Below are 12,900 nucleotides of genomic sequence, written 5' to 3' on the forward strand. Positions count from 1 at the left end.
TTGGGGGGCCCGTGCCAGCCCTTCCATTGGGAGGGCGGGACCACGGCCCCGCCCCGCAGGTCTCCCGCCAGTGCACCTGGCGGCTAATGCCACGCGCGGCGCTGTGCGCCTGCCCGCGCGATACCCCGCGTCCGTTTGTCTCCGCGTGCAGAGCCGGGGGTCTGTCTGTCCCCACCGCAGGAGGACTGAGCAGGGCCGGCGTCAGAGCTACGTGCGGCGGGGCGGGCGCGGCGGGCGGGGTGGGGGCGGCGCTGAGCGCGGCAGCGGCGGCGCGGGAGGCGGGGAGGCGCGGCGCGCCGGGGACAGCGGCGGACGGCGGCGGCATGCGGCTTCTCCCTTTGCCCATCGTGGGCTGAGACGGCCGTAGCACGGGCGGGAGGCGCGGCGGCCGGTGAGCCGAGGGCGCAGCCAGCCGGGCAGACCGCGGACAGCGGTCGGGGCTCCGCGCCATGGGCCGAGCCGAGGGCGGGGGCCCGGGCCGGGGGCCACCGCCGCTGCTGCTGCTTCTGGGGGTTACGCTGGTCCTCGCCTCTGGGGCCGCGCCGGGTAGGTACAGACCGCGACCGAGACCCCAGTGGCTCTCACGCCCCACCTTGGGCCAGGGTCCCGTTGGCTTCGGGTACAAGAGGTGTCCGCGAGCTCTGCCAAGGGGGCGGGGCAGCGTCTTGCCTGCAGCCCGGGCGGGGGAAGGGGAGCACGAGGAGATGCGGGGACTTGCTGGAGGCGACTCGGCGGCCGCCACCCGAGTGTGGAGACCGAGGTGTTGGCTGGGGGTGGGCCTGTTGGGGCGGGGCCTGAGGGTGAGATTTCGGGGCGGGACCTGGAGGTGATGGCGGGGCACGAGAATGCGAGTTCGGGGCGGAGCCCTAAGGGTGCGACTTTGGGGCGGGGCCTCGTGTGGAATGGAGCCCCGAAGGTAAGACTTTTTGCCAGGAGCCGGAATTGAGGGCCGCCCGGGTTAGAGCGCGGGTGATGTCGGGGGCGGGGCCTTTCGCTTGGGGGCGGGGCCTAAGCTAGTATAACGTTTGGTCGGGTGTGTTCTCGGGCTTATTGGGCGGGCGTGTTCTCGGGCTTATTGGGAGGGATAGGGGCGGGGCTTAAGGATGGGGCGTGGCCTTGGGAAAGCTTGAAGCTGAGGCTTAAGGTTGGCCGGGGTCTGAGAGAGCAGCCGTGGCCGGGGCGGGGCGCTGCCCCAGCTCTAACGCGCGCGCGGTCGCTGACGCCCCGCCCCTCTCCCTCCCTCCCACAGTGCCTGAGGCGGGCAGCGCCGTCGAGGCAGACACGCCGGTGAAGAGCGTCCCGGCGTGGGAGCCGCGTGCTAACGACACGAGGGAGAAGGCCGGCCCACCAGCAGCTGGGAAAGATGAGACTTCTCGGATTGCGCCCGGCGGCGAGCAGGCCTTGGTGGGCCCTGGGGTCGGGGCTGAGGAGGCGCTGGAGGCGTCGGCGGCGGTGACAAGCACAGCCTGGCTGGAGGCCGAGAGCCCAGGCCTGGGCGGAGTGACCGCAGAGGCGGGCAGCGGCGACACCCAGGCCCTTCCAGCCACGCTCCCGACTCCCGACGAGGCCCTTGGGACGTCCTCGACGTCCGCAGCCACCTTCGAGGCTACGGAGGCCAGTGAACCACCCTCCCCAGCTCCTGGCGACAAGCCGAGCCCAGGCCCCGAACTCCCCAAGGAGAGCCCCATGGAGGTTTGGCTGAACCTGGGAGGCAGCACACCTGACCCTCACGGGCCAGAGCCCACGTACCCCTTTCAGGGCACACTGGAGCCCCACCCAGCGTCAGATATAATTGACATCGACTACTTCGAAGGATTGGATGGTGAGGGCCGTGGCGCCGACCTGGGGAGCTTCCCTGGGTCGCCAGGTACCTCAGAGCACCACCCTGATCCCGGGGGAGAGACTCCTTCCTGGAGCCTGCTTGACTTATACGATGACTTCACTCCATTTGATGAATCTGATTTCTACCCTACCACATCCTTCTATGATGACTTGGATGAAGAGGAGGAAGAAGAGGAGGACAAGGATGCAGTGGGAGGCGGAGACCTGGAAGATGAAAATGACCTTCTAGTGCCCACTGAGAAGCCTGGTCTGGGGCCCGGGACAGGCCAGCCCACCAGTCGGTGGCACGCTGTCCCTCCGCAGCATACTCTGGGGATGATCCCCGGCAGCAGCATCGCCCTCAGGCCCCGCCCAGGAGAGCCAGGCAGGGACCTGGCCCCGAGCGAGAATGGCACCGTGTGCCGCAGTGGCTTTGTGAGACATAACGGCTCCTGCCGGTCAGTGTGCGACCTCTTCCCAAGTTACTGTCACAATGGCGGCCAGTGCTACCTGGTGGAGAACATTGGGGCCTTCTGCAGGTAAGGATGTGGCAGGCAGGTGTCCAGGGGGTTTGTCAAGAGAACTCCTGAAGGGGGCATGGGAGGCTGCTTCAGCAGAGAGGGGGATGTGACAGGTTCCCAGAGCTTGTGTGTTTATGGGTCAAGAGATGGTCCCAGTAAATATTCTACAGACTAACAGCGTAAATGTACTTCCTGTGAGCTCATCACTAGGAGAGTTTCCTCAGAAGTAAGATTGTGTATTTCCTCTAAGTGTCGTGCCCTTTACCAAACCAGTACACTATAAAGGCGAAACAAAAGGACTTGGCCAAGGATTTTGGAAAAGGCCTTTACTGGCTTGATGGCAAGTTCTTGTTGGCAAGTTCTAGCTAAACTTGCAGAAGAAGGTCCATAGACGCCCTGGGAGAAGAGAGAACTGCTGACCACTCCCTCTGAGCCATGTGTGAGGCAGAAGAAGGGCTCCATGACCCTGGGGGGCACGTGCTTCAGGTGGCACGAATGAGGACCTTCTCATTGGATAAAGACCCAGAGAGCAGCCATTCAAACAGGTCAAGTCAAGCAGAGTGTCCTTCCTCACACAGCAGACATTTGGCATTTCTTAGTTCTGGATAGTGACTTTACTCCTCCTACCTTTGTTGTTGTCTTCCTGGAGATACTCAGTCTGACATGTTTTAAAGACCCAGAGAGTTTAGTGTCAGAGTAAGGATATTGTGTGCAGCCACCAGCCCATGCCTCATTGGTAATTAACCCCCTATACCTGCCCTCACGGCAAGGTAGTTAACCTGCTGGAGAGCTCACGGGCTTATTCTTATTCTGGATGAAGCACATGTCCAGGGCTGAGTGGTTTGCTTCTCTCCATCCTTTACAGCCCCTAGAAGTGGCAAGTAGACCTCAGAGTCTTCTGGGACTTGTTTCCACCGGTCCTAAGAGTGAAACATTTCTGTAATCTGGGTATCTCTGTTTTTTTAAGTGCCATTCCCTATGTTTCTTTTTCTGGGTCTTTTTGGAGGTATATAAAGAATTCAGATTCTATAGGTCTTAATGTTCTGATAGAAGAATAATATAATGCATGCATGCTGTGCCTTTGTCATTAAAGCTTGAGTTTCCTTCCTATGAAGTTCTTTCCCATAAATGATTGTGTCATTAAGGTCACTGATATAAGATGTGTCCACACAGCTCTGATTGGAGCTGGCCAGCTATTGCCAAAAAGAACTGTGATCAAGGTATTACGGCAACAAGACCTTGCTGGTTGCTTAAGGGCTACCAGAAATACAAGGAAACCCTGATTTTGCTCCTCAGACTCCAGTTGTGGAGGGAGGACTATAGTAATGATTTTAGCCTGGGAGCTATGAAATCTCTGTGCAAAATTAGTATCTTTCATCCTATTGGAGGCCTGAGTTTTCACCTTCGAAGTTAGCTCCCCATCAGAGTATTAAATTTGGAGCCCTCGTTGCCTCTGGAGCACTAGAACAGTTCCCAGAACCTCCTGGAGCTATCAAGGGACCCCCCAGTAGTAAACATGACCTCACTGAGTGGCATGCCTATACTGACCATGGATCATCCAGTGGATCCTGCCTTAGGAGGACTTCTCACTAGTCCACTCCAGCCCCCCTTGCACAGCTTCCATCCCAGGATCACCCATCCTGGGCCTCCCTACCAGAAATTCCTCCTCTGACGGGTACACCCAGGCCCAGCCCCAGCTTGGAAACTGTTTTACATTCCACTCACAGGAGGCTGCCGAGCCCTTGGTTGCAGACTGCAGCATGCTTTTGTCTGTGTCACCCGACCACTGCAGAGAAACGAGCAGAGCTATGGCAGAACTTCTCCAGAGCACTCTGTTAGAGGGACCTTCTTTCCCCGCTGTCCTCCAACAGCCTCCCACGACTGCAGAGGGGCAGCTGGATAAGAGAATTCACTGCTTGCCACAGAGCCCCGCCCTCTTCTAGGTGTGGAGTGGCTAATTCTCCCGGGTTTGATTTCCCCATTTCTGGACTCCTTTCTCCTCTGTCATTCACCCTGAGGTTCATGTCCTCCCTCCTTTGCCTGCCTCTGTATCCTTCCACATTTTTTCCTCTTTGAAGCAGCCTGGTTCCCATGGAAACAGCAATGTCATTGGAAGAGTTGGAGCCTGGGAATGTCCCCAAGGGCAGGAGAAAGTCACTCAACAAAAGGACTGAAACCCACCCAGAGGGTTGATTCTCACTCTGCTTTCATGACAGTTCTCATGGTGTAGGACAGGAAGCTGTAGGGGCAGCACTTGGGGGGCTGCTGAGATGGGGGAGAATGTACATCTATCTTTGTGCTTGTCCTTGTCTGTCGCTTCCTTATTTTCAGTGTCTGGTTGGCCACGTGAACTAGATGGGACTGCAATGCCCCAGGATAGGGCGGGTCCTACTACTTTGTGGTGGTAGCTCCTATTGATCTTGTTTTTCATCTTTTTTTTTTCCCCCACCAGAGCCCAGGGCAGGGGCTTGGGGGGTTCCGGGGGAATCTTGTGATTGTTGTCATTGAAGTGGAAAACGGGGTTCCCTTCCCTCAGTCACTTCACAGGCCTGTGAATGGCCAGTGTGCTCTGTTTCCCAGCGCCCCGTTTACCTCATTTGTGTCGACCGCCCTTGATGCATTTGTGCCACACACTCTTCCTGGTGTGGTTGTAAAGATGAGGCAAGAATAGCAACCCTAAAGTCTGCACAGACGAGGACACCACACTTCCTTAGCTGCTCATAGGAGCAGGGTGTTGACGTCAGCCCCGGGGTCAGGGGTCAGACGCTCTGCAGCCACGGCTGCCGGCCCATCGCCTCAGCCTCACCCTGTCACCGCTGCAGGTGCAACACACAGGACTACATCTGGCACAAGGGGATGCGCTGTGAGTCCATCATCACCGACTTCCAGGTGATGTGCGTGGCCGTCGGCTCGGCCGCCCTCGTGCTGCTCCTGCTCTTCATGATGACGGTGTTCTTCGCCAAGAAGCTCTACCTGCTCAAGACCGAGAACACCAAGCTGCGTAGGACCAAGTGAGTCTGTGACTGCCAGCCCCGCCCTGTGGGATCCAGGAATGTGGTCCTGAGGGTTTCTGGCATCTGCTGTCCATCCCTGCTTGCGTTTTTCATACCAGAGATTCACCCAAGCTTACCCGTTCCTAGACAGAATGTGCTGGAATTGCAGCAGAGGTTAGGCCCCTGTGGCAGACTGCAGCTGTCCAGCACCATTCCACACACACACACTCGCCACCTTTTCTCAGGATGCTTAGGAAAGGCAGCCAGAGTATAGCAGCTCCCGACTCTGGTCAAGTAACTGGTTAAGTACCGCGCTCAGCCCCCCACCCCCATCTGATTACACCTGCTTCCCAAGTCTTTGACAGCCAGAGGCCAGTATGAGGATTTCGCTCCGAAATCAGCTGAAGTGACTCCTCCAGCTGCCTCAGATGTGCCGTCCTCTTCAGTGAAAAGATTTAGCAGTGTGTTGCTTTTCAAACTGGTCCACCCTGGTCCAGGCAGAAGAACAGAGGGCTCAAGGAAGTCCCCGTTCCCTCTCAGTAGAATGTGGGGAGTGCTAGGACCTCGGCCTCACTTCCTCCATTGTGGATTTGAAGGGCCATATGGGCATGTGGAGTCTCATTTCAGCTCTTCTCTGAGCAGAGGAGTGACAGCTGAGCACCTGTGAGAATCAACATGCGTTTACCCTTGAAGCCCATGCCTTGAACACTCGGATGTGACCTTACCCACCCTGAGACAGTCACTGTTATCACTTAGCAAAGTATAACAAATAGCAAAGTATAACTCCTGTGAAATGTCACAGGAGTCAGAAAAGGAGACTGGAGTTCAGCTTCCTCAGGACCCAAGAGGCAATTTATGCAGGACCGCCCCCACCCCCTTTTCCCCCTGTTGTTTCCCCCCAGTTAATTCCCTCCCCCTGACCCGAGACTCTCCAGAGAATGGGACTGAAGGACTTGCCCTGGGTCCTGGGAAAGGGACAAAACGCCATCTGTTGCTCCTTTGCTGGGTAAACTCGTGGGACGTGCAGATGCCAGCAGCTCTCTGCCGCCTTTCAGCTAACTGTCCTGGGGCTGCGAGGGCCTCCCCATTGTGCCTGTGCATTGAGGCAGGGCTGTATCTGTGCATGTGATCACAAGCCAAGGCCCTTGGCTCCTCACACCGCCACTGAGGGGGTGGGGGGAGGGTCAGGGTGGGAATGGGACCACCTACCAGGGCTGCTGCTGATGACCGGGGAGAGAAGGAGCTGAGGCCCAGGGAAGGGCCCTCTTCTAGGTCTTCCTCCTGGAACCAGTTTTCGTTTTGCACAGATCGTGGCTCCCCCAGCCCTTCAGCTCAAATGCCACCTTCCTTATTTCCTCTGTACACCTCCTTTCTTTCCCAAGCCTTGTTACCACTCTGCAAACGCTATTAATGCATGTGCCCAGTGTACTACAGATACTGCTGTCGCATATTGATTCTAAGATACCCATTTTTTCCCCACATATTAGCATCTCTGAAATTGGATTGTGTCTTACAGTCGCTGGCATCTTATAATCACTGTTGGCCAGATGGCAGTCATGATGTAGTTGTAATTGTCTGGCAGGCACAAACGTGGTCATAGCTGTTCATATCGTTGTCAGTTCTTTATCTAAAGTCTAAATGAGTGCCTTAAAGTGTGTAATGAAAACTGTAGGTGATAAGAAAGGATTGGACCATGGTTTAAATGGCAGAAGGTTTTTCTTAGTGGTACAACAAGTAGGGGCACACCCATGACATTTGACGAAATACAGCGCTTGCCCTGTGAAGCTTCTATCAAATGTCGCTGTGATTGTTTCACTTACATTTTCCCTTCTCTCTTCTGTCCTAACCAGCAAATTCCGGACCCCATCTGAGCTCCACAACGATAACTTCTCCCTGTCCACCATTGCCGAGGGCTCTCACCCAAACGTAAGGAAGCATTGCGACCCTCCGCGTTCCCCTCCCCCTCACTGCCTGTGCCTGGGCTCGCTATGAAACGCTATCTGTCAGGTAACTTGTCTTCGCATCTGCCCTTGTGCCTGCTCCCACCCCTGCCCGCATCTCTGGTTCACTTCAGCATATGGAGCCACTCCTCAGAGCTCTGAGGGTCTGAATAATGTGGCCTGGCCGGGCCATAAGAGTGAGAAGAAGGGCGTGATGGCGTGTCACTTCCTGGACAGGCAAAATAGCACAAAGTACAGAAGAGCCATTTCTGGGATAGCGTATGATTCTTAGCTTCATCTCAGCTTTAGAAGTCTGATTTTTGTCTTCTTTTCTACATTGAGAAGAAAGCCTCTGCTTTTCTTGCTAGGGACTTTCTCGCTGGTCTTTGAAGCAGATGGTGCTTGTTCTTTGGGGTGAATGGGAAAACCTCTGGGATTGCCGGAAAAACAATCTCTTTGACACTGTTTTGAGAGCCCTAAAAATTAGCAGGCTTATATACACTGGTTATATACACCGAAAGAGGCCAATCTAGGATAGTTTTTTAAAGTTTTTGATATAAAGGGAAGCATAGAACACTGGCAGAACCATAAGTGTAGGTATAAATCTGTCCTTACGAGGATGGGTTTATAAATGTAAGCTGAAACCCAATAAGAGATCCTGATAGACCATTTCCTTTTTTTATAACTGGGGAAAGCACATCCCCAGAAGACAAAGGAGAAAATAATAGTATATGAGGCTGTTCACCAAACCCCAGAAAAGAACAAGTTGACCTGCAGAAGGAGGAGAAAAGGAGTCAATTTAAATAAGAAATAAAAAAGGCCAATTTAAGCTAATTTTTTAAAGACTTTGCTATAAAGGATAGAGAACAAATATATTTTATGTGGTATGTACCAAGATACTAGTAAGTTTAAGATGAGCATAACTGTCAAGGGAACAAGATGTCCTGTCACGTCTGAGATTGGTGACCACTCCAATCAACCCACAAGGATGTAGGATGTGCCTTGTCTTGGAACACCCCATCCCAACATACCCAGCCCCTGGCAGTGATGTGCATGTAGTTGTCATTTATGAATTACTGGTGGTCAGTGGCCTGCCATGGGGTCTCTCAGACCCACTGTCTGATGTGCCATCTCATACATGAGGGACAACAGGCCTGACCTGTAGAGGAGTGCCTGCAGTCAGGATGTTTATTATCCACAGAGTGCAAGGGTCCTTGGCAAAGCTTCTGACTCATGCATTTCTGGCAGCCTTGGTACATCCACCTTTCCTCCTCACAAAGATGGAGGGGAAGGAAATAGCGTCTCTTGGAGGCCTTGGTTGCAGGAGCCAACAGAAAGGTCTCCAGTTCTTGCGGACCCAGCTTTTGGAAAGCAAGGCATTTCTCCAGGAAAACTGTGACTGACCTTGAGTTCAGCATATGGCAGAGCAAAAACAGAGTGGAGCAGGGTGGTCAGCTGTGGTGTACTCTGCCCGAGAAGGGCCCTGGGGTTGTCTGGGCGGCACTCAGCTCTCTGGCTCCTCTGGGATCCTGGGGGCCATTTCCACGGGCATCGTTCCCTCAGCTTGTGCCCCAGGGTACATCCTGTCACCTCTGCCAAAGCCCTGAGCCTGTGGGGGGTGGCTCTCCTGTCCAGCAGCTGGATTTTCCACTTCACCTCTCATTCCCTCCACCTCACCCAGAAGTCAGACTTGGTCATAGTGAAGATCTTGTGCACTGACAGTGAAGACAGTTACCACCTTATGATGAAGTGGAGCCCTGGCCGTTGCTTCAGCCACCGCAGTGACTGCTGACAAGTGCTGTTGGCAGCAGGATGAAAGTGAGAGAACCTCCAGATGAGTTGGGACCTGAAACAGGGGCAGCTAGTCTCACCATCCCTCTCCCTTCACCCCTCAAAAAAAAAAAAACCTTGTTGATTTTGGCATCTCCTAAAATTTTGTAGAGTTTTCTTTATTTTAGCAGACGGGTTATTTTTTTTGCATAAGTCAAGGAGATGGAATGGGGCCTTTTCCTACTCAGTTCCAATAATCTCTATAAACCACTGTCTGAAAAGATTTCAAACATCAAAGTACCACTTTGGGTCTGGTCGGGGAAGGGTCCCTGGCTGATGTCTGTGTCGGGGCACGTCCCTCTCCCCTGCTATGCTCATCACTCTGTGCTGCTCCTGGACTGGGCCCTGTGTAGTGACGTGGGACCCTGTGGCTGGTGAGCCAGCAGCTGAGTGTGTGAGGGTCTTGTGTCACTGAGCAGCCAGCCTCAGAAAGAAACTTCACAAGGAAAAGGAAAAGCCTGTGGCTTTTCAGCCCCTGCTATGAAGGTTTGCCCTTTTCCGGGAGGAATGGCAAGTGTGTAGAAGGCTGGGCACCTCCCACTGCATGGCATGAGGGAAGTCACCTTAATTCCGTGGGCGAATTGTCTGAGCACCGGAAGCCGCCCTGTCCGTCTCCCAGCTGTGCTGTCAGCAGTGTTGTGGCGAGGACTTGGTCCTCCTGAGAGTGGACAGATCTTCCAGGAGGTCCCTTAATGTTTCCCATCCCCACCCTACCCACCGGTTTAAATCTTTGCTACTTCCCAGTCTCTGTTTCCTCCATATATTTGGTAAAATACTGGCTGCCCGCCCCCTTCTGATAGAGGCTTGTGTCTGAACAAGAAGACATCCAGGCCTGAACCCCTGGCGGAAGGATGCCCATATGGCTGGGACAGAAAGCTGGAAATAGTTCCCAGGGCTTAGGCCAGGGGGAGGTCCAGTTTCCTCACGATGAGGGACTTCCACCAAATCAAAGGCAGAGGGGCCTTCAGCTGAGGGACTCAGCCACCCTAGGCCTAAGAGGATGGAGTTCTGGAGCAAAAACGTGGATGAGAATCGCTCCATCCTGGTCTAGACACGCCCTTACCTCTTCTACCTGCTGAAGGTACTTAGCTCTTCTCATAGCATTGTTGGATACCTGTGTTCCTGATTTGTAGGATTGACTTCTCCCACCCATTGGCCCGGAAGGCAGCTTTCTCCTCTGTTCAAATCCTCAAGAGGCCAGGTTTAATTAGGTTCCCCACCTTCATGGCATCAGTTTTGATGCCCAGGTCTATACAACTCACTGAATTCACTTTTTCATGTTAGGAGAATATCCCTGTGCCCCTGTATGCCCCCAAGGAGAGTGTGATGGGCCCAGGGTAGGGGTAGTTATCTTGAAAAACGTGAAAGTGAGTTCCATCCTTGTCAGAGGAGAGGTGAGTGTAGGCCATCCTGTCTTGCTCCAAATTTTGCTGTGATCCCCAGTCCCTTCTACTCAGGGTCTCAGGTGTTTATATCCAACGTCTTCCCCCACACCTCACACAAGCTCTACCTCATCCTGCTTCCTCTCCATAAAAAAAACCTATGTGTGTGTGTACATAATACACTTAATATATCAGGTCGATCTTTCCATCTCACACATATACATTTATGCCACTGAACAGTTTTTTTCTCAGCCTCTCCAAGCAGGGGTAGAAAATACCCACTGCCTGTAGGCGCTGTGTGCAGCGGCCTTGCCTGAAATCTGCCTCAACACAGAATGAAGTTCATTTCGCCTTGTGCTTGTCTCATACACACTGGAATTGGGGAGCGTGTGTTCCGCTGTTGTCTGTAAATCACTCCTGAAGTCTTCGAAACTCTCAGATTGCTCTGTGCAAGCTGGCCTTCTGCGACAGTGCTCAGTGAGGCTGGAGCGGGGGCAGGTCACAGTGATTTCTACATGGACAGTACATTGAACCCCCGTAACGTCTGATGTAATTCTAGCGCCTTTCCCTACTTTCCAACTAGTCCCTTGCCCGACCTAGTGTCGTTACAGGTCAGACTCAGGAGCAGGCAGCATGGACTTGGGCTCACCGTTCTGTAGAGAATGTCCTGGTCCTTAATCACCATGAGTATCTTGAATTTCAGAAGTGATTAAAGCAAGAAAGGGCTGAGCTGGCTGGTCAGATAGGCAAGTTACCCTTCTTGCCCTCCATGAACCTGCCTGGGTGGCTACACAGCTTCTTTGATCTGCAAAAATTCCGAGCACTTACAATAGCTATTTGGGGCTTCTGAGAAAGAACCGAGGCCCCCTGGGTAAAATCTGCTCAGGGACTCCTGAAGGAAGAGTAGTGGGAAGAAGGTGTTGCTGTAAGAGTTCTCTGAACACAGAGCTGGAGGAATGTACTGGTGTGGGTTTCCTGGGAAGCGTTAACAAGTTCACTGAGGCTCAGAAGCTAGTCCTGGGGCTGCAGGCAACACGGAGAGGCAGGGGGCGCGGGGACCCATCACAGAGGGGTTGCAAACCAGCAGCACGGGCCTTAGACTGAGGGAGCACCGTGTAAGTCGGCGTCTGTGTGGTAGATAAAGTCTGATAGGCTCGCACATCTCTGGCCTCTAGTCAGAGAACGTGAATTTGCTGTGGGGAGAGGGGCCTTGACTCTGCCGGAATCAGCTCTGCGCCTGACCACAGCCTTGTTTGCACACTAACAAGTCATGTTCCTGATCAAGACCTTTTTGCGAGAGCAGAACTCCTCAAGGATGGAGGGCCGTGTGAAGAGGGGCCAGGCACAGCTCACCAGCAGGTGAGGCTTTAGAGGGACCAGGCTGAGTATTAAAAAGGACTGTTTCTCCCCTGTCTGGCTTCCCTTACAGGTATTTGTAATGCAGTTACCTGTCGGGTTTTCACTCGTACATGGCCAGTGTTTTTTGAGGATGATGTTCTGAAAGTGTAGCTGCTAATGAGTCACTTTGGTTCATCCAAGCCTCAGCACTTTCTTCCTTTTCTCAGTTTTACCCTTTTTTAGTAAAATAGAAAAGTCTGAGATGTTATTTAATTCCTCCACCCATTGTCTCCTTCCCACTCTTGCCTCAGCTTTTATCTTTCTCTTCCAGGATGATTCTAGCGCTCCCCACAAAATCCAGGAAGCTCTCAAGTCCTGCCTGAAAGAGGAGGAGCCATTTAACATCCAGAACTCCATGTCGCCCAAACTCGAGGGTGGCAAGGGTGACCAGGCCGACCTGGAGGTGAACTGTCTTCAGAACAACTTAACCTGAAGCTGAGCAAGAGAGGAAATGGGGGGCGGGGGGCGGGGGAAGAAGAAGCATTATCTCCTCTTGTACAGATTCTATTTCTTGTAACCATTTGTTAAACTCCTTTCTTTTTCTGATCTCATGGCATGCCTTGGTGTATTTTGTACAGGAGGGAAAAAACACACCATAAGCAAAGAACCCGAAGAGAATTACAATACATTGGATTGTTCTGTCTGTGCTGTCTGTACATTGCTTCTGCTGCTGTGATTTCTAAACCTATGCTATTATTCAACTGACTTTTTTTTTGTACTTTGACCCACCTTTTTTTGAAATACCGGTAAAAAAAAAAAAAAGTTCTTGAAATAAAACTTTTTAAAAAGCCATTTTTCCTGGTGTACCTGTGTCTACTCCCTACCCTTTCTTGTCACTTTGAATTGAATTCTTACCTTTATTGAGGATGTGTATTCATACACGTTTCATATCCGAGAAATGGTCTATGTATTAGTCTGCTTGAGCTGCCGTAACAATGCTACAGCCTGAGAGGCTTAACCAACAGACATTTATTTTCTGAACTTTCTGGAGGCTAGAAGTCCAAGATCACATTGA

General features: G+C 53.0%; 1 protein-coding gene across 2 annotated transcripts; it reads left to right on the forward strand.

The window, feature by feature from the left end:
* Window positions 1-279: 279 nt before the first annotated feature.
* On the forward strand, window positions 280-12,677 carry CSPG5 (chondroitin sulfate proteoglycan 5). Of its 2 annotated transcripts, none has more exons than XM_070776784.1 (5): window positions 280-546; window positions 1,250-2,360; window positions 5,165-5,353; window positions 7,186-7,261; window positions 8,957-9,177. In XM_070776784.1, exons 1-5 carry the CDS (start codon window positions 450-452, stop codon window positions 9,065-9,067), a joined length of 1,584 nt encoding a protein of 527 aa, XP_070632885.1. In that variant the 5' UTR covers window positions 280-449; the 3' UTR covers window positions 9,068-9,177. The 2 variants fall into 2 exon arrangements, with proteins under 2 accessions (XP_070632885.1, XP_070632883.1); XM_070776782.1 differs by lacking the exon at window positions 8,957-9,177 and adding an exon at window positions 12,157-12,677 and having other exon boundaries at window positions 282-546.
* Window positions 12,678-12,900: the final 223 nt, after the last annotated feature.

This window comes from Bos indicus, chromosome 22 (assembly GCF_029378745.1).
Source record: "Bos indicus isolate NIAB-ARS_2022 breed Sahiwal x Tharparkar chromosome 22, NIAB-ARS_B.indTharparkar_mat_pri_1.0, whole genome shotgun sequence".
NCBI lineage: Eukaryota > Metazoa > Chordata > Mammalia > Artiodactyla > Bovidae > Bos > Bos indicus.